The 22,487-nt window shown below is 36.4% G+C and overlaps 1 protein-coding gene across 5 annotated transcripts in view; it reads left to right on the top strand.

Moving 5' to 3' along the window:
• The first annotated feature begins 439 nt into the window (after positions 1–439).
• The window catches only part of kcnip4a (potassium voltage-gated channel interacting protein 4a), a 165,655-nt gene continuing 143,607 nt past the window's right edge, over positions 440–22,487 (top strand). For 2 of the 5 annotated variants that reach the window (XM_057342393.1, XM_057342409.1), the window contains exon 1: positions 440–725. In XM_057342393.1, coding sequence (XP_057198376.1) covers positions 440–725 — 286 coding nt within the window. Of the gene's footprint in view, positions 738–13,248; positions 13,421–13,858; positions 14,016–22,487 lie in introns of those variants that run through there. The other 3 variants (XM_057342384.1, XM_057342402.1, XM_057342424.1) reach the window with 2 other exon arrangements.

The raw sequence follows: 22,487 nt of genomic DNA, 5'->3' as shown, positions 1-22,487 counted from the left end.
AGATATCAAGCTCTAGTGTGGCACCATGCACATTGTCAACACTGTCAGGTCTGAGGAGAAAGTCTCAAACTGATAAGAGACGCTATACTGTACGTCAGAGTAAAGTGACTGCTCTCGCTGAATTCTGTTGCATTAGATAAATGATCAACGATTGCATCTGCAACAAGTGATGCCAGACTTTTTGTTAGAAAAAATGAAATGTAATGTATTATTATTTGCTATATTTTCTTACTGATTTACCAATTCACTACCATTACTAATACTACAGTATAATTTTGACTATAGCAAATACTAATTGTAGTCGATCACTTTAACCATGCACATGTTTGATCAAGTTTAACAATAAATATACTGTATACTAGCTTATTTATCTTTATGTTGAACAGTGCAGCCTTCTCGAAAGGAAGTCTTTCTTTTTGTTATCCAATGGCATTCATGCATGCATGCATACATGTGGCTAAAGTGTCCAAATACTTTTCCGCCGTATTGTATTGAACTACTTTTTGGTAACCTGGCGCTTGACGCCGGCATTGAGCCGCGGGAGCGCGCCGAAACGGCCACGCGCGTCCGCGCCTGCATCAGGCAGCAGCAGGTGAAGTTGAGGAGCGCAGAAGCGCAACAGTCAGAATCCGCTTTACAACAGCTGTCTTACGCAGGGAATATCACGATGGAGAAGAAACTGGACAGCATCTCTGCCCGAGTGGACACATCGAGCTCGTCGAGTGGTAGGACCAAAGGTGCATGCTATCTCGTTTGCGATGCGATTGCATTGGATTTGGTGAAGTTCAGTGCGCACCTTGACATTTTCTCATGCATGTAAATTCGTGGTGATGCCTTGCATGTAAGTTTACCTGATGTTTCTCTGAGCATCTCAATCTGACGGTCATGTCTGTACTTTTGCCGTTCTTTGAATTTGAGTTTGACCAAAAACCACGTTGTCACAGTTTCGTTTGACTTCAACTTACTTCGACCAGTGTTTGTATTTTATTCCCTTAACTTCGGAGATCTTGCAAACGGAAAGGTATTGTTAAATAAATAAGGGGTGAATATATCCCACCTTTAAAAAGAGTTCGTAAAGTCTCCGTTTGGTTTTATTGCGTAATTTGCCTCGTTTTTATTTTTTATAAAATGCACGAGTACCTGGTTGGAGAAATGCCTGAAGACATCTTGACCTTTATTCAGAAAAGGTCTGCGGTAACACTTTACCAAAAGCTTTTATAATGCAATTATTAAAGGGTATGGTGCATTTTGTAAAGCACAGTTTGGGTTTAATATGACGCAGAGAATCTCGTAGGCCGTTTTCACCTCAGTAAATGGGAAGGTTTCTAACAGCACAAATTGTCTTTTCAAAGTTTTTCTTTAAAAAAAAACCTGTTGTGGACTTTTTAACATCTTGTCAGCAAAATATCAAGTGTACCTTCATTGCATTATTGCATTTTGCAAAAACAAATCATTGTGCACTTGGACTTTTGCCTTTATCAGAAACTTACTGTGCGTCATTGTAGATACTGTCATAGCCCTTGTGGCAACATCCCTGAGTGACTAGCCCGTATAATGAAATTATGATCAAGGTTAGTCTTTGATTGTCATATTTTATCACACAGATGAGTCCTGTATAACACTATGAGAAGTAGAATGTTATTGCGCAATAGGATGGAGACTTTATCCTTATAGAAATACCTCAGACATATCAAAACACCTACGCTCAACCCCCTAGCCGAACATTGTGTTATGACATTAAACCCCTCATTTAAAGTAATAGAGGTCTACAGTGGACTCAATTACCTGCCTGCACATTTGTATATGATAGTATGAGGGTTGGATTTAATTGATGTCAGTGAATATCACAAATGAAAATTGAACTGACGGCTATCTAGGTTCGCTTCTCTCCTTAAAGGGATAGTTCACCCCAAAATGAAAGTTCTGTCATTATTTACTCACCCTCTTGTCATTTCAAACCTATATGGATTTCTTTCTTTTGCAGAACAGAAAATAATATATTTTGAAAAATGTTGGTTAAAGACAACCGTTGGTCCCCATTGACTCGCATTGGTTTTGTCTCCATTCAATAGAAGTCAATGGGGACAATGGGTTTTCTTTGACCACCATATTTCAAAATATCTTCTTTTGTGTTGTGCAGAATAAAGAAAGTCATACAGGTTCAAAACGACAAGAGGGTGAGTAAATGATGACAGAATTTGTCATTTTGGGGTGACCTATCCCTTAAAATGCTCATCATCTGGAGAAATGTTCAAGTTGTCATTATTGTAAATAGTATTGACGATAATAATCTTGCACAGATCACGGTTGCCTTTGCAGTAATAATGAACGAAACAGTTGTTGAGATGCATAGTGATGATTTTCCGTGCAATAACAGGACTTTAATGTGCACTAATGGTTTGTTTTGCATTAGTCAGTTTTTATCCCCTGCTAAGTGTCCGTGTTGATCTGTATAAATTGACGAATTACCTAAAGCTTGTTTAAATTGAAGGAAACAAACAGGGAAAGACTACATGAACATATCTAATCTGCAAATAAATGATTCATGGGACGGAATTGGTATATAGACCCTCAAATGTTACAGCCGAGGTTAATGTGAATCATTTGCATTCTCTGCAAGGCGACGATGGCAAAAGTCTTACAAGCTTGAATCTGTAATTACATAAATGCCCTGTGCTCTCGTAAATGAATCTTAACATTCACACTTCCAAATCCTGCATTCAGAAGAGTTTATCACCGTCAGAGCAATGTTTCAAGGATAATGCCATTTAAACTTCTAGAACTGAAAATCGTACGGTCAGTGCAGATTTATAATGCGAAAAGGGATGCTGATGCTAGCATTAAAGGAGTAGTTCACCTTCAAAATGAAAATTCTGAACACAAAAGAAGAAATCTTGAAAAATGTTGGTAACAGAACAGCACAGCCCCCCATTCACTTCTATTGTAACCAATGCAAGTGAATGCGGGGCTGTTCACAGCATTCTTCAAAATATCTTCTTTTGTGTTCTGCGGAAGAAAGATAGTCATACAGGTTTGAAATGACAAGAGAGTAAATGATGAAAGGTGAACTACTCCTTTAAGCAAAGGAATATGAAAATGAACATTTTTGATACCGTCAAATTGTCTAATTGTCTTCTGCATTGTGCGATTACAAGTTCAACTGTGAATATTATAGCATTTAGATAATGTCAGCGTAAAAAATGCTTGATCATGTTTCATATAATACCTATGGTCTTACAGTGATTTTAGCACCACAAAGACCTGCAAACCAGCTTAGACTCTTTTACTGTAAATTAGCATTCGACACTTTTATCCAAAGTAACTTACAGTGCATTCAAGCTACACGTTTTTATCAGTATATGTGTTCCCTGGGAATTTAGCCCGTGACTTTTCGGCTTTTTTTAACTAAAGGAATGACTCTTTAGGATCTTGAAAGATATTTTTTTACAGTTGTTCAAATTAGTCATTATTTACTGACCCTCATTTTGTTCCAAGCCTGTAAGTCTGCAAACAAAGTGTATTTATGGCTTCAGAAGACTGAATCGGACAGGCTAACATTTTGCATTTTGCATTCCACAGCTCGAATATTGTGTAACACTTTACAGTAAGGTTGCATTTGTTAACATAAGTTAACTAGTTAAACATAAACTAACAATGCAAAATACTTCTTCTACAGCATTTATCTTAGTCAATGCAAATTTCTATATTATCAATGCATTTAAAATCCAAAGCTGTATCTGTTAACATTGCATTAAGTAATGAACTAACATGAATGGACAATTGTTTTCGTATCGGCTAACATTAACAAAGACTAAATTCTGTACAAATATTTTTTGTTTGTTAGTTTATAACTAATGGATTAGACTTTGTTTAAAAATGTTACCAATTGTTGCATAGAGATTTGGCACGACAAGAAAGTACGTAAATAATGACAGTCTTTATTTTTGTGTGAATTAATCGTTTTTAAAAAATGAGATGTTCGTAAAGAACAGACCATGAGAAAGTTCTCACGTTGGTCATGAGAGGGAAACAGATTGTGACAGAAAAGCAGCGGGGAGCGTGCCAACATTATGTGGGTGACAGTTTTGCTTTGCGAGTTACTTAAATCTCAGACCCACGCTTTGGCCACTCATGAGAAAATGGATCGCTGCTGCTTTGCTGACTGCTAACCTTTTAGTACGTATTTACATATAGAAGAGTGCGATTTTTGCAGCGAGAAGAAGTGTTGAATATTTAAAATCCTCAAAGTTAGATGAAGTATAATGAGCACAATTTCCAAATGCTGTTCCTTAAAAAACTTGAGCGTGATTTTATTTCTGAAGGCCCCGTAAGCCTTTTCCACATACATGCGTGCTCCATAAATGTGTTTACTGTAGCATTACTAAAGATATTTTGAACCACCGTTAATGTGGAAGAGCCAAAGGTCTCTTAATGTCCTTGAGTCATTGCTGGTTTTATGTTCTCTTACATATCGCTGCTGTCCTTCTGAAACCTCGTATCTCCATATTTCGTGATTTCATTATTATTAGTCACCCTTTATGTTTGTCACTGGGTTTTGCAAATATCCAACCAATAAAAAGTATTAAAAAGTGTCAACTTTGACAGCACAGTATGCGATCATTGAAAAAGTTCAGTGATTCTTTCGATCTCCTGAAAAACAGCAAATTTGGATATACGAGGCTTCAGCAGGACAGCGACGATATGCATAACTGCACAAGTTGATTCCTGGCAGTTGTAGCAGGTTTCGTCTTATAAATGTGCTTTTCTCAATGTTATTTTTATCCTCTTTTTTAATCCTTCTCCTGATGTCCTACTTTTTAATGTCTTTGCAGTTTTGTGTTGTAGAAACAGTGGGTGGCACCAAGGGTTTGCCAGGTGAACTTGTAATCTTTTAAAAGTCTTGAAGAATTGTTTTTACAAGTCGTTATTTAAAAAATGCAATTGGCAACATTGAGCAGAATTGCTTATAAGTTCTCTCTATTTGTTTTGCAATGAAAACTACTCTTTGTTAAGAATAAGTGACTACTTGGGTTCATGCATATTGTAGTTTTGGACAGCTCCAAAATAATCCAATAATTCTTAAAATAATTGTTAACTTTGCTATATACAGTAATCCCATCCAGAGTGCCTAGAAATGTGTGTAATAATAAGAAATGTGTGTAATAATAATATATTATACAATAAAATGTTTATGAAAAAATCTGCTTTTCATTGTTATTTCATTATGCTTTCTAGGCATGATTTCAGATATGATTTATAATGGTTTTAAATGAGTACTTTAGTAGGTTGACTATTCACTTTCCTTCTTTTGTTGAGTTTTACAGAGGGCAATTTTTTATACTTGTTAGTGTTCAATAAACAGGCAAGTACCTCCATTCCTGCTGTTATTAGAAAAGAGCAGCACAAAGTTTTGTTCTACGGCATTTCTTGCTGGATTGAGATGATGACGACATGGGGATCATTGTACTCAGCCGGCTGGCTCTTCTCCAGTGCAGCGCAGTAATCTGTAGTGATGATGAATATACTTTGCTCTGTATCTGTCATATGCTGGAGTTCTGCTTTAGAAGTTGGCTGTGATATGTCTGAAATTCAGACCTATGTTTGGAGTTCTGCCGAGTTCACACTGCAGTACAATGATAGGTATGTACAAATCCATTACTTATTTTTATTACTCAATTTACTTAATGTGGATAATAGGTTAGAGAAAATAAGCACCTTTTGTATGCAAGTTATTATAAGACATAACATCTTAAGTGTTTCTCCTGGACAACGAGATGGAAAAGAGAGCAATTGGAAACATTTGCTCCAGTGTCTCAGGTATTTATCCTGAGAGAAAGACCCACAAATCTCACCTGTCTCCACTCGAGTTTTAAAAGAGATTTCACAAGAGGTGTCAGAAAGTGTGCACACACTGTAATTGCAAAGAAAAAACAACAACAAAACAATAGAACCCTGCCCAAAACACAATAGAATGTGATGGATCTGCTGTAATGGTTTTAATGAAAACTAATGGAAACTGTCTATAGGTATGTGATGGATTCTATTGGTGTGGTCCCTGAAAAAATCACCCTGCTGAAAAAAACAATAGAAACCCATCAGACACCATCACAGAAATTCTAATGGTTTCCATTAAAATACCATTATGAACCATTAGCTTTTTCCATTAAAACCATTACAAAATGTATTTTTGTAGTGTGTTTTGGGCATTATTCCAATAGGATTTAACATCCCACCAATAGAATCCATCACATACCAGTAGAACCATTACAGTTTCCATTCAAACCAATACAAATCCCTATAAAACCATTAAAACCATTACAACGCCCTTAATGGTTTTTTCAGCAGGGAAACCACTAAAGAAGTTGTAATGGTTTAAATGGTTATAATGGGACTTGTATTGGTTTTAATGGAAAGTATAATGGTGTCTACTGGTGTGTGATGGATCTTATTGGTGGGATGTTCCTAAAGGCATTTTGTAATGGTTTTAATGGAAAAAGCTAATGGTTGATAATGGTATTTTATTGTAAACCATTAGAATTTCTGTAATGGTTTCTGTTGGGGTTCTATTGTTTTTTTCAGCAGGGGGATCCCCCTGCTGAAAAAAACAATCCCCCCCTAGGATCCCCCTGCTGAAAAAAACAATAGAAACCCAACAGAAACCATTACAGAAATTCTAATAGTTTACAATAAAATGCTATTGTGAACCATTAGCTTTTTCCATTAAAACCATTACAAAATGCCTTTTTGTAGTGTGTGTTGTGCATTATTCCAGTAGGATTTAACATCCCACCAATAGAATCCATCACATACCAGTAGAACCATTACCGTTTCCATTAAAACCAATACAAATCCTTTTAAAACCAATAAAACCATTATAACTTTTTTCAGCAGGGCTATTGGAATAATGCCCAAAACACACTACAAAAAGGAATTTTGTAATGGTTTTAATGGAAAAAGCTAATGGTTCGTAAAGATGTTTTAATGAAAACCATTAGAATTTCTGTGATGGTTTCTATCCGGGGTTTCATTTTTTTTTAGCAGGGATTTATAAACTAATTATTTGAAAAATAGAATATTGTGGCAATGCATTCTTTGTATAGCTTTGTACTCCTAAAACGGTCTGAATTGTATCCATTTCTTTTTCACCCAAGCAACTTCAGGAGAAACATCTGAGACGACGTTGATATATGTGACCCTGGATCACAAAACCAGTCTTAAGTAGCACGGGAACATTTTTAGACAAAAATAGATTGTGTGGGTCAAAATTATCGATTTTTCTTTTATGACAAAAATCATTAGGATATTAAGTAAAGATCATGTTCCATGAAGATATTTTGTAAATTTCCTACCTTAAATATATCAAAACTTTATTTTTGTGAGTGGATGGTCTGCCACAGTGCCCCTGATTAACAACTTCAAAGGCAATTTTCTCAATATTTTGATTTTTTTGCGCTCTCAGATTCCAGAGTTTTAAACGGTTGTATCTCAGCCAGATATTGTCCTATTCTAACAACTCATATATCTATAGAGAGTTTATTTATTCAGCTTTCAGATTATGTAAAAATCTAAATTTCGAAAAATTGACCCATAAGACTGGTTTTGTTGTCCAGGGTCACATATTTGAATGAAACGCAACTGACAACTCCCGTCAAATCTCGCGAGCCTTAAAAAATCAGGAATTCCTCAAAAATCTTAAAATTCCCAACATTGTGGCTTCGAGCGTGAATATATTCATCTTCTTCACACCCTTGGAAAGTCATGGATTAATTGCCACGAGCACTTCCCGTCGGTCTCCCGAGCTTTATCCACCAGGTTTTGTTTGCCACGGAGCCAATTTGTGTTTTTCCCGTCGGGAGCTCGAGCGCTAAGCAGCTGCCAGGATGGCCGCCTGCCGTCGGATCGAGGCCAGCCGTCAGCGCGAGTCAGAAATAAACTCACTGGGAAGACCGAACAGAAGGCGTTTGTTTATGAACGCTTGGGGCCAAAAGGAAAATGGACACACTTTCATGTTTAGATTCACCCCCCAGGCTTGTTTATGCCACAGATTCACGGTCTCTTTGCTTACTCGGGTGTGTCGCGTGCTAGTGAAGCTTTGACAAGGGCACTTACTTCAGCACTCACATACTGTGATTTGAATAAATGTTGAGCTGGACTTTCCTATCGTTATTTGGCATTTCTTTAGGAATTATCCCGTACATCTCAAAAAGTCACGTGTGGTCTAACTATAAAGGCATTAAAGCAAATTAAAACGCTCCCATAAAAGTGCAAAGTTCACTTAGTCAGCTACACTTTAATGGCCTGTTGACCCCAATGCTCTTATTGATCCTTACTGATCACGGGATGTACATTTCAGCTCAACTTTTCATACCTTCGTATCTTGTCTTCACCATCACATTTGAAGATAGTTTAATTCATTGTAAGATCAAAGATATGACAGAATCTAAAGACAGGCGTCACTGTAAAAAAAATAGTCGAGTCGACTTAAAATAATAAGGCAACCTATCACAAGCACGTTTTTGAGTTTTTGAGTTTTGGGTTTTAAGTCCACCCAACTTAAAAACCTGTTTAAGTCATCAGTTGTCACAACATAGTCAAGTTTCCCTAATGAACAACAGAACAAAATATTTTTTGTTGGCTGAACATAAACAGATAAACAAATGTGTTTGTCTTTTACTACAATTGGACATGTTTTCTGCCTCAAACAGACCAAAAACTTTGATCAAATAACTGTTTAAACAGTATGTGTTGAGTGCATTTGTACCAGTTGTGCACTTACACCTCAACATTGAACACACAAACCTCAACCATGGTAACAATCAAAAACCATTCATTAAAAAAAACTCTAAACACAACATTAAAGCATATATTAAGTCAGCAAGAACCAAAACACTAATCTTTAAAAGAAAAACAAATAAGAAACTGAACATGCTGCAATGCATCTTGGGAACTTTCAAACTCTTACAAAATTGTTTGTTCAGAATACATTGTTTTGTAAGTTGGGCAAAATTTCTGACGCATTTTGGCCAAAAACTTGAGAATCTAAGTCCAGTCAACAAAATAACATTTGTTGGAAACATGTTTAGGCTAATTTTGTTTAGTATATGCGAAACAATCATTTGACTCCTTTAACTTAAAATTCTATGTTCAAGTAACTTATTTATCTTTGTTGGGAGAATATTTTGCAAAAAAATTTTTTTACAATGCACGGCAGTCGCACATCATACACGGTCTCTGAAGCAACTCTCTTATCTTCTGCACATATTAGAGCAGAGTAGATTTTTACTTTTTTTCTGTCTGGCAACAATCCACAAGATTATTGTGTATTTAAGTGGCATGAGTGATGAATGAAGTGGTTTCATTGTAGACGAGTTGAGACAGCACAGCAGACTGACAAAATATTTAAACCACCAGAAAATATGCTTTTTTAATATAATATTAACATCAGCTTCACATTTTCTGAAAGCAAATTAACAACAACAAAAGAAGATTTATTATAAACAATGTATGGTCTTTTATTTAAATGATCGTGTCTGTTTTTATACATCACATTATAAGCGCTTTTTGGCACAAAAGAGGAAATATCCCCATAAAGATTTCATTTAGAGGCTGATACTTTTATCAGAAGTATCACAATCTGAAGCAGAAGTTGATGGCTGTAAGATGCTTTGGCTGTCAGAGTGGTGTATATGCATGAAGGCTCAGATTATAGTGGTATACAATAGTGACATCTAGTGGCTGAACTGCAAAGCTACATGTCTGCCAGCGTTTGTTTGTGCCATTGAACGCCTATAAATATTGTAGTGTAAACCTATTATATTATATATATATTAGTACAATAATAATGTACCTATTATTATTAGCATCTCTTCTTTCTCCTATTTTGACCATTATTATTATTCTTTTTTTTTTAATAATTATGAAATAAATTACATTTATTGACAGCCCTAATGCCAAAGAGAAAATGGCATGTACATCGAATTGAATGCTCAAAAATTTCGCTTGGTATTAGACCACTACACAAGATGCAAACACTGGTCCAGAAGCACTTCTGGTTTCATTTTTTTGTTTATTTTTTAATCATGTATAATTAAATCTCAATGATATTTGTTTAACATTTTGATTCGGTTGTAAATGTTCTATTCTGTTCAAACCTTTGCACAGGAAGTTCTTCTGGACCAGCGTTGTTTGCGTTTTCCAACGTGGTCTATAGTCTGAACAATCATTTACCAATACAATAAACAGAAAGATTTTGTGGATATTAAATGTTCTTTATGGATACAACTCACCAAAGAACCTTTGTTTCTAAAAGCACAGGACACGCATTCCCGGTACAGGACACAGAATTGCTCTTTACCGGTTAGTACCGGCCCACTCCGTGCACTGTATCAGATCATTTACACAAAGTTAATCTCCCTCTGTCTATTCCACCATGAAAGTACAAAGCCTTGAACTTAATTACAAACAAACCAGATGAAGCTTTAGCGGCACATTAAGGCGTCTGGCTGGAACAGAATGACTTTACTGAGTAAAGTCCATAGATGATTTGACTGTATATGCCCGTGAGTCTAAGCACTATGTACTGCTGTTTTATAAGGTTAGGTTACTTTAGAAAGGTCTCTGTGGATGCCGTCAGCTGACCCTGCTGAGGTCATACAGTAGGCCTATACAGCACCTGTCAGACATTCATGTGTTCCTGTCCTGAACAATAGAGAGTGGGACCAGAGACTCATTCACACTGAGTTATGTGACGGCAGGAAATTAGGACAAATTAGGACGTATAACTTTTTTCTCAACAATACCACAGATTCAGCTAAATACTTTTTTGCAGCTTTTTTTCTCTCTTTAGTACCTTCCATCCTGTACATTTTGAGGTGGAACTCCGCAGCCCCCCCCCCTTGACAGCCCCCCACGGTCCTCCCATTTCACGCCTTTATTCTATTTATTATCTCAAGCGACTCTACACTTTTGAAAGATAGTGTTTTATATATACACTGTAAAACTTTGCTGTAGTTTTGCAGCAAGTTTGCCAGTTACTGTAGATTTAATTACTTTTCTATTAGTACTGTTTTCAATTTGAGTTAAACTTTACTTTAACCAAAATTAATACGCAAAATAAGTATTTTGGTGATACAGTATAAATAGGTATAATTAGGCCCTTCCACACCGAGGTTTTATTTCTGGAGGTTGTCTGTTGAATTTCAACAAAATCAAACCTCAGGAGTGACATAAAGTCATCCTACAGCAATGTGAAACACTGACAGCATGACAAGAAAACTGCTAAAAATCAAGTTTATCACATAAAAAATATGTTTCCTAATCCTAATAAACTTTTCCTAAATACTTACCTACAAATATTACTGTCGTATTGCTTAAAGGTGAATATGAACTGTTTTATTTGCAGTATTTGAGGTCTGAAAAAAGACAGAGCAACTTCTCTGTTATTTTGACCCGTTTCTCCAGTTTTCATTTTCTGCAAATAAATGCAAATACAAACAATCTTTTTATTTGAAATTTGGTAAAAATATTGCTAGTCGAAAATGATCATTTTACCTAAACACATACCTATAAATGGTAAATTCAGAAAAACTGAAAATAATTTTGAAAAGGTCTCTTAAGTTCTTCTGTGGCTGTACGGTATGCGCATTTCTTTTAAAACAGTAAATGCCAAAAATTACACATACTGGACGATTAACCATTACAGAAACTAAGAAAATGATTTTGTTTATCAAACATGTACATATACAGTATGTATGTATGTGTGTGTGAATGTATGTATACAGTATACACATGTTCCAACACAAACTTCAATATCGTTTTGTGCAATCGCATGCAATGACTTGAAAACTGTTGATGAGTGACCCACATCCTGATTGAAAAAACGGCAGTGTGTATCCATACTAATGCTTCCACATTCCAAGAACTTTACTTAGCCCTTATATTAACCAATAATTGTGTAAATACTTCGTTTAAACATTTGAAAAAGATTTTATGTGCTTGCTTGAACTCACTTTTAAAATGCATTTATACAAAAGGCTAGAAGTTCACTCGTCTTTCTTGGTCTGTAACCGCACATACATGTGTGCAGTTGTGTGCTCTGATTTCTCCTGAAAAGGGTTGATTTCATCTCGAGATCAATATATTTTTCTATCTAAAGAGCAGTGCTGCATCCGTTCCCTGCATTTTCATTTTTCCGTCAATCTTGAAACGTCATAAATGGTGTATTTTCCATGCGGTGTTTGAAAAATGCAGAGTTCCAGTCCGTCTGTTTTGTTCATGAAATGTGTTCTCATTATGTATTTGTTGTTAGTAATCTGTGTGATTAATCAGCATTCGCACGAGCCCGAAATAGAAACGGCACAGCGAGAAAAAGATAATGATGTTGAGATGCTCTAAAGCTCTGAATGCTTTGTCTTACCGATTTCTCTCCGTAGGCGAATAGATCAATCTTTCTAATGCACCTGTGAATGTGAGAAGCTCGCTGTGTGAGTTCGGGTCATGTTGCTCAGAGGACGAACTTTCAAGCTGGTTCGAAATGAACACAAAGTCATTTTCTCGTAAGGTGTGTACGTTTTGAGCTTGGTTTGGAGCGACAAAGCTGAAAAACAAACAAAATTGGACATTCCCATGGATGCATTTGACTTTTTTTATCCCAAGGGACGTCATGCATATTTGTGTTTCCTGGAACTCGAACCCACAACCTTACATGCGTGACACTCCACAGTTGTGCTACAGTTTTACATACAGTATACGCAAACTTTCCCTTTAAACCAAAAGGTGGACCTTAATCGGAAATTGGCGTGCTTGTAAATGCAATCGTTATTTTGTAAAAGCTGAAATTCAATCCTTCCTCTGACTGGATCAGGTGCGTACAGCGTGCGTTCTCGGTAAAGTCGGCCCTGTTGATTCGTGTAAGTGCAGCATGCTGAGTGATTTTATGGGAGGTAGTGTAGGGGGGTCTGAATGATGCCAAATATGGCAACAGAGCAGCGGAGGAATCTGCCTGCGATCCAACGCTGTCGCGTGCACACGTGTGAAGGACAAGACGGTGAGGGTATCGAGAATGTTTTTGTGTTCCTGGACAGGGAGGATGGAGAAGCACACTTCAGATGAGTACAGCCTCAGGTCCTGTGAGTGACCGAAATGTCCATCGTTGACATGAATGATCACGCTGCTCTCTGATTGGCCGCTCTCAGGTGCAGATTCAGATGATGCTTTGCTAGCCTTGTCCCTTAGTGAGAGAGGGGCGGATAAAGGGGTTGAGCCCACCAGCAGACGGTCTGATCACCGGGCGTATCTCTCATCGTCCCCTCCTTTCTTTCCTCACGCCAAATAAGAGAAAGCGTTGGGTGGCGTGAAACCCGAGCATCTTTGTGTTGCCGTGGAACGGGGGAAGGTTCAGCAGCTCTCTAAAGCTCACGAGGTAAGGATACTTGGAAGTGAGAGTTCAAAAGTCTGTCGCCTTTTTTGTTTTCTTACAAAAGGAGTTTTTGTAATATAGCATTTCGCTTGAGTTTTGTGTGTTGGAAAAATCCTTCGTCGTTGACTAGTTGCTGTTGTTGAATGTGCTATGAGGGGGTCATTCGAACCCTCAGAACTCTGTATGAAAAACAACAGCTTCTTAATTTGAGATGTTATGGAAAAGCTTAGATGGCAAATGCATTCGATCTTTGAGAAACTGATTACATGAAAAAAACTTTTGATCAGTATAAGAGTAGACGTTTCGACAGTCATATTTGATTTAGTCTTTGCCATTAAGGGAGAAGAATGTCTAAATGATTCCTGACTCAGCGTGCAGTGCTTTCTGGGAAAGTAAAAGCAGGGTAAGATCGACAGTAAAGTGACATTATTTTAACACCAGGTACGTGAATAGTTTAGCGTGACCATGTCCACCCCGGTCAAGGAGACTCAGTGGAAAGAAGATCACTTGCACAGGGACCACGGCCTTTCCAGGAAAGTGCTGCTCAACTGCTGTCTGGTCAGACGGATCATCTCCTGGGCTTCCCCTAACAGAAAAGGTAAACACGTGGGAATTCTTTTAAAGCCCCTTTTTTTGTGGTAGTCTAAGTATTAAAGTAATAGTTCATCCGGAAATGTAAAATCTGTCATTATGAACTCATACGTGTGGTTCTTAACCTGTATGACTTTCTTTCTCGTGTGAAGCACAGAGGGAGATTTTTTATTATGTTGGTCTCTCCTTTCTATGCATGAATCTCACTTGCTCCGAAAATGACCCAAATGCATTATAAAAGTCTTACTGACGGATGTTTTTATATTTGGGTGAGCAGTTTCTTGAACAGTTTGAAGATGTCTGGCAGAGTAAAAGGATGATTATGAAATGAAAATACCATTCCAAATATTCATTTAAATCATCATTTCTAGATGTGTTGTGGTCATTCCAGTTCAGTGTCTGTTGAATTTCAATCAAATCAAACCTCTGAAGTGACAAAGTCATCCAACAGCCATGTGAAACACCAATAGCATGACAAGACACATGATAAAAATCTAGATTATCACAAATAAACGTTCTTCAGATTTAATACTACCAATACTACTAAAGTTTGACTTGAGTTTTTTGGCATCAGTTTTCCTTTAATGTGGTTCATCTGTAAGGGGAAAGTGTTAAAGACAGTTTGAGATCGTCTGCTAACCTCTTTTGAACATTCTTTCATTCTCTGCTCTTTGGATTCAGGATACTTGACATTTTGAGGTGTAATATACTGGGATAGGGACCTCAGAGTGGTAATGCTGATGTGGCATTGATCATTTTACTACCCTGTGTTGGATTTATGTTGCATTCAGTGTTTCAAGTTAATCAGAGTTCATGGTGTCTTGTGGAGTGACAGCTGTAATAAATCATTGCATTATAGTGAAACGGATATTGATCAGGTTTAGAGTTGTAAATGTACTTCTAATTTCGTTAAACGATTAAAGACAGGACTTGTGGGTTTTGTTACAAGCTACTATTTGTTTTGCAGAAGAAAATGAATAGCTCGGAAGACTCTCAATTTACAGCCGTGGAAAAAGCATTCCGTAGCATTCCAAATTCTATATGTATTGTGGCCATTAAAGTGTCTGTTGAATTGAAAGAAAATCATACCTCAGGAGTGACGTAAAGTCATCTTAGCAATGTGAAAGACTGACAGCATGAAAACACACGAAAATTGTGATAAAAATCAAGTACATAAAATACATTTACAAGTATTACTGCTGCTTAAAAGTGAATATGAACTTGTGTTCTTTGCAGTATTTGAGGTCTGAAAAAATACAGAGCATCTTTTTTGTTATTTTGACCTGTTTCTCCAGTTTTCATTTTCTGCAAATAAATGCAAATAGAAACAATATTTTATTTGAAATTTTGGAGAAGTATTGTTAGTAGTTCACAGAATGAAACAAAAATGATAATTTTACCTAATCACATACCTACTGTATAAATAGTAAATTCAGAAAAACTAAAAATGGTCTCTTAATTTTTTTAATTAATTTTTTTTTTCTGCGGCCGTAAGTACACTTGGTCGCAAACATTTTTTCCTAAAATTCCTTAGGATAAATAACAATAGGATCATATAAACGTGACAGTATAAGTTAAGAGGATTAATGCGATCATGTTTAAATCTCTGACTTCTGATGGAAGACTTTAGTATCTTGGTAAATCCGAGCACAGATTTGAGATGATTAAGAGATTCTTTCTTGTGTGTTGAAATGCTGAGTTATTTTCAACCCAGTGCTGGGTCAACACTCATAAAAATTAAGGCTCTTCATGATGTCATAGCAGAACCTTTTTTGTCTAAATGGTTCCATCAAGAGCCTTTAACATCCAAATAACCATTCTGATTTACAAAAGGTTCTTTGTGGTGAAAAAAGGATCTTCAGATTATAAAAGGGAGAAAGTAAGAGATGGTTCTTTAAAGAACCTTTGACTGAATAGTGGAACCAAAAATATTTTTTCTATGGCATCACTGGAAAGAACCTTTTAAGCACCTTTATTTTTTAAGAGTGAAAAAGGAATGAACCGAAACATTGGGGTGGTAAATTAACCTTTGCTGTGTAGTCTTGAACCATCGTTGGGTCAAATAGAAACATTTTCTGAGTTAATATAACTCAACAGCTGGGTTTGTCTCTTTTCGACCCAACGCTGGGCTGAAAATAACCCAGCATTTTTAGACTGTATTTGTGTTATGTCTCATATTCCTCAATACAGACTTACAGTGTGCAAATAAATAAATAAAGCCGAACGGTTTCCAAATATAGCTCTAAACGGCTATCTGAGTGTTGCTAGCTAAAAAAAAGACATTCTGGCAAAGTCCATGGAAACTGTAATGGAAATGAACCTAATTAAAGTAAAGCAGATGCTAAGGGAATGCTGTTACAGAAGAGCCTGAGAGGTTCAAAAAGATTTCTAACCAGCCCTGTGGTGGTAATTCAGTATGCCATGACATAAAATCATATATGACAGAAATATCTGTGGATGCTGTACATGGATGTGTGCTTGAATGTTATGAACGGCGGAAGCTCGGTCAGAGTTTTTTATGCGTGTATATATTTGTGGCTCTATTCAGAAGACGTGTATTATGGGAGATGCTCTGTGCTGTAATCACATAGGCTCAGGAAACAGCTGGGCCCTTCACTGTCAGGTGTTGCTGTCTGTGTCCAGCCCCACTGAATAGAAAAGCTCAATGGGTTTATTTGGCCGGCTCAACGCTGGCCTGTCTCAGAGCAGCGTAATCTGCTTTGACTATATAATCGCATTCAAAAGCATAACCTTCCAGATGGATTAAAGTGAAACCTTGTTAATAGCAGGAAGCTGCATTACTAAACGTGGTATCAAACCTGTCTTCGGGATATTATATATCTGCAATATAGCACCAGTGCTTTTATGGCGCTACATCATTTGATGCCGAAATAAAGGCAGCTGTAGTGCAGCTGGACACTTGCTCTCTATTCATGTTAATGGACGTGTGTAATGGGTTAAGGGGAAACCATTAACCTATTATTTCATTCATGAATAGTATGTCATTAATTCAAGTAGCCGATATCAAAAGGTAATGTAGTCTGTATGTAGTCTGGTGCAGACTTAAAGAGTAAATATTTTGTCATTTTTAAGGTCCTACTTTGGTTTATGGAGTGTCCAACAACAAGTTTAGATACATACAAGGTGTAAAACACTTTCATTTTTTAATAATAGGCCGTTATTATCACCTTACTTCTTGACTGACTCTTAAATGATTCATTCGGCGATTCATCTGTCTAATCCCCTACTCTGATCTGATTGGTCAGATGGTCTAGTCTGCTGTGATTGGTCTACCGCGTGCAGTGTCGCAAATGGAACGTAGGCGGGCATTACACCGAGTGACGCAAATCTGACCCGGAACTGAAACTAGAACGACAGACGACTCGTTCGCGAGATTCAGAGTCTACTCCTTTTTTCCCAAGCCAATAACTTTGTTATTCGTTCACTTTCGGCTTTACAACTTGTCAGACTGCTTACACACTGCATGAAATGTTATTTTAAGGACATTGTAATAGTTACTCTTTAAAAGTGATGTTTGCCTGGAAATAAGCCGTCTTGGGACGCTTGTATTGTTTTTTTAAACATTTTTTTTAAATAACAAGTGGTCTCCTGTACATGTACCACTGTGACCACTAGAGGGAACTATATCCATATGTTTTATCTTGACATCCAAAGAATCCTTATGAGTAGACTGCACTGAAGATCTGAAGGTGTGTGCTTAAATCTACTAAATTATTTACGTCTAAAAAATATAATGCAAACATTAGTGTTTTTTTCATTATGAGGCTAAAATTATATTTATCGAAATGTTTTTGTAATGCATGAATTGGACTGAATAATGAAGAAAAATCAGCTAAATACGAGTCCAGAATAGGAAACTCTTTGAATATTGTTTGAAAATTGTTTTAGTCAAAACATAATTCTTAGTTACATTTATATTATTTCATACTTGTGATGACACATTGTTCTAAAATGTGGATAAATATTAACAAGTGAGAAAGTGACCCTAAAGTTTTGAAAGGTATTGTATTATATGTAGTTCATTTGTGTATAAAACAGAATTACACGAGCTTATATGTTACTCAAAAAGAAAATTCTGTTATCGTAAGCTCGCCATCATGTTGTTCCAAACTTGTAATGTAATACTTGTAATATTTTTAAAGTGTGCGAAGTGTAAAGATCTTTCATTGTTAGAGTGAAAAGTGAAATTTTAGGCCTAGGTTGCATTGTATTTGTATGCCTCTTTCATCCAGTAGGTGGCAAAACAACCATCAGCTGAACATCAGTTTGGATTCAGAGACATTTTGCTTATCATAGTTTATCATTTAAATAGGTTAACCAGTGAATAAATATAATTCACCTGATGGTGATGCATCATTTGAAGGTGCGAGATGCATTATTACACTTTTTTTATAATGGTTTTGTGTTTCCATGTACCAATAATACATCATGGTGCAGAAATACAAAATCATTGCACTTCATAAAAGTATCAAATTAAACAGAAGTAGATTACTATGTGAGGACTCATTTGTAATGTGAAACATTTGAAAACAAATGCACATTCAGTGTAAAGATCTTGCTGTAATATTGCAACATACTTAATGTTTTGAACATGATATAATCCAGCCATTGCTTGAATACAGTAAGTATTTGTTAGATGTGCTCAGAGCTGTTTATGGTGATGAATAATGGCCTCTGTGTACAGATTAAGCTCAGCAGCAAAGAATGAATAAATGATGATGCTATGAATATGGAGATACTGTATCATTGACAGCACACTGTCATTAGACCTTACAGACGAAGATGAAGTGGATCTGAAGTAGTTTCAGGTGAGGTGGTGCATTAATATAATGCAGCTCTTAGTGTCAAGTTGCGAGATGAAAAAAACAAGAAAAAATGAAATCGTTTAAATAAGCCACAGTATAAGAACAAAATGTCTTTAAAGGGATAGCTCACCCAAAAAAGAAAATTCTGTCATCATTTACTCACCCTCAGGTTGTTCCAAATCTGTCTATACATTTATTTCTTCTGATGAACACAAAGGAAGATATTTCGAAGAATGTCAGAAACCAAACAGATCTCATCCCCCATTTACTGCCACAGTATGGAAAATAAATACTATAGAAGTCAATGGGGGTTGAGATCTGTTTGGTTACTGACATTCTTCCAAATATCTTCCTTTGTGTTCAGCAGAACAAAGAAATTTATACAGGTTTGGAACAACCCGAGGGTGAGTAAATGATGACAGAATTTTCATTTTTGGGTGAACTATCCCTTTAAGACACTTGATGGCCTCATTGGTACAGTAATGCCCCCTGTGACCAAAAATGATGTCCAAAGGGGATGTTTGAACAATATTTGCTTTTTATGACCCTATAGGTTTGGGTAAAAATCGAAATATTCCGATTATGGTACACAAAAAAAATTTACTTGGTAAAAGTATTTATTTTAAACAAAAGTATTGGCAAAAGAGCAAACTACATTGCATCAAAGATGGGTTTTGTTCAAATATGCAAAAAAATCTGTGCAACATGCACACAAGATCTTTAATAATAAATATGTTTAAATCACTTTTGGCCACTACTGTATGTGCAATACTTACTGTAAAGATCAATTCAGTAACAAATACAAGTACAAGTTACTGTACATTACTTTACAAACATAAATCATCAATATAATCTGACATCAGTTAAGCTAACTTGGGTCAATTCACACACTAAAACGTTCAATAAATTGGAATGCTCTGTTAGAATTTTAAAAACACATATTGAGCCGCCAAATATTGAGCTTTGCAGTTTCATTTAGGCATGAAATGTTTTATAATGTCTCTAATACAAACATCCATCTCATCTAAAAGCATCTGCTAGCGTTGTTTGCTTCCAAAACAACAAAGGAATCTAATATGAGGAGTTCATAGCCGTCTTGTTCTTATGATCTATAAAATCGTTATTTTTGTGTAAGGCAGAGCATATCAGGGGACAGCATTAACTTTTACGTGCTCATAAATGAGAAGAAACAAAATGTTCTTTTTGCCAGCTTGAATATATTTCTACAAGCAAACAGGAGCTGGTGACCTTTCGCCTTAATGTTTTATTGACGGCAGAACACACTTAATGTGATTTATTGATAGGAAACGGTTTAACAACAGGATCTGGGATAGAACAGAGAGCTGGTTCATCTGAAAGGCTTACACACATCACCTAGCTTTTGTCAAACAGATTGTGAACAAGCATGATTGGCTACATACGAGTTTCATTTTAGAGATTTGTTGCACATTGGTTTCTGAGATCTGTTGAATTTATATGGATTTTGGCAGATTTCTCATTACATCCCATCATAGTGAAAATTGAAAGATGATTAAATGCATTGCAGGAGTGTCTTTTGTAAATCACGGGTACGCCGTTTACTGGAATGCTTCGCTCGCAGGGGGCATGTCAATTGAAGAATCATTGTATTAGATCTGGGCTAGCGCTGTACCTTTATTCTTGGGTGTTCTCCATTAAGATGTACAATATAGGGAGGATATCGGTCTTTTTTAACAAGGATGCCTTTATGGTTGGAATGAGTGATGAGATGAACGTGTCCCGTCAGGAGCAACCATTTCCAATCCAATATTGATGGAGCGATGCAATTTGTGTGAACAGAACTTGAGCTTACATTCATTTTAGCCAAAGGTGTACCCAGTTCATCTGAATCACTTTTGCATTTGTTAATATTTTGAATGTTTTGTAACGGTATTATTCTGTACATGCGTTTGAAACTGAACAGCCCACATTTTTTTAGCTACAATTTAAGTTAATGTGTATTTCACAATTGAATCTCTAGTGTGTGACAGATGCAGTCAACATGGACCCACTCTGCACATCCATCAAAACAAATCCATTCTTCTTCACTTATGCAAAACAATTTGAAGTACTGCAGGTGTTTAGAAAAGTGCTGTAGTGTAGCCATAATAACATCCAAGGGGCCTTTTACCCAAAGGGTCCTTTTGTTTCCAGTATTTACTAATTTTCTTACATCATACTTGTTCTGAAGTGAAAAAAATTACACATTCTAGCCTATTCACTGTATGAGAAAAGTGCAGTTCAAGTGGGTCCTGCATTATTTTCTATTATCTTGTAAAAAGGCACACTATTTGAATCAATTTTGATTTATGTTTTCATTTCAGTTTACAAAATGTTTAAAGGTACAGTTCACCCAAATATAAATTCCTTCATTTTACTCACCCTTATGTCATTTCAATCCTGTATGACTTTCTTTCTGTTGCAGAACACAAAAGAAGATATTTTGAAGAATGTTGGTAACCAAACATCATTGGACCCCATTGACTTTCATTGAATGGACACAAAATCACTAATACATTTCTCAAAATATCTTCTTTTGTGTTCTACATTAAAAAGGTCTCCCAACCGTTCACTTATCTATCAGTGCCCCCGCCCCCAGAGCCATTGAGAGAGAGAGTTGCGCCAACGGAAGTTCAACATTTTCACGTGTCACGTGATTCATGGAGCCTTCAGGTAGTTCCAGGAAGTTATGTTTTCTCTTTAAATGCTTTATTTCTTTCATTTTTTTATTCATTAAATAACTTTCGATGGGTTAAAACCCCAGTTGGTCTTGGCCGAACGTGTATCAATGCAGCTTTCATGATGAATATTCACTAAAAGCCTTCAGGTCTCGCGGGTTGTTTGAGATGTGCGCGCCCAGGGAGTCAAAGCACAAAATACTAAACTGAGTTCTCTTTCACTCCTTCTTACTCTGAAACGGACATTTAAACACAAAATTATGTCAAATTTTTCATATTAGCAAGAATCCTTGTAAAGGTAGTCCGTTTCGTGAACAAACGGTTGGGAAACAAAACACATGTGTGCTACAGTATAGTGCGCTAGCTCTTAAAGGGGCAGCAGCATAATAAAGATATCTGTTTATAATGTTCATCAAATACAATGATTTGTTTTCATTTCTAATGTATTTATTAATGTATTTAACACATTTGAATGAAGTTTTAGTGATTATTTTTTCTTACCTCGCCCCATGACTCTGGTGCTACCTAATTAAGTGCTGGTGCCACCATAACTTGATAGCACCAGTGCAATCTCTCTCTCAAATGTTAGTCTAGAGCCCTGGAAATACAGAGTTACGACACTCGATCTGGCTGCCGTGTGGTCACGTGGTTCTTAAAGCGCTCAATAGTTCCAAACAAATCCATACTGTCAACCTATTTGAATGGATTTTAGCGGGACAGACAAAAGCTACTGTACTTGCATCAAATTAGCTAAATATATACGCACATTGTGTACACTGATTACTACGTTGACTACATTTATAGCAGCATTTTGTCTGGGGAGTAATATGAATATAAGATCTATGACTATAAGATATGTCCGCCAACTCGTTAAAATGTAAAAACATGCAGTTACTTCACCAACTGTACAGCAAATGAGTTTGGGCATGTATAATGTACATGGCATGTAATGTTCAT

Source organism: Triplophysa rosa, linkage group LG1 (genome assembly GCF_024868665.1).
Source record: "Triplophysa rosa linkage group LG1, Trosa_1v2, whole genome shotgun sequence".
In the NCBI taxonomy this organism is placed as follows: Eukaryota; Metazoa; Chordata; class Actinopteri; order Cypriniformes; family Nemacheilidae; genus Triplophysa; species Triplophysa rosa.
Note: the sequence above shows the minus strand (reverse complement) of the source record. Positions and strands in the feature narration are given on the sequence as shown.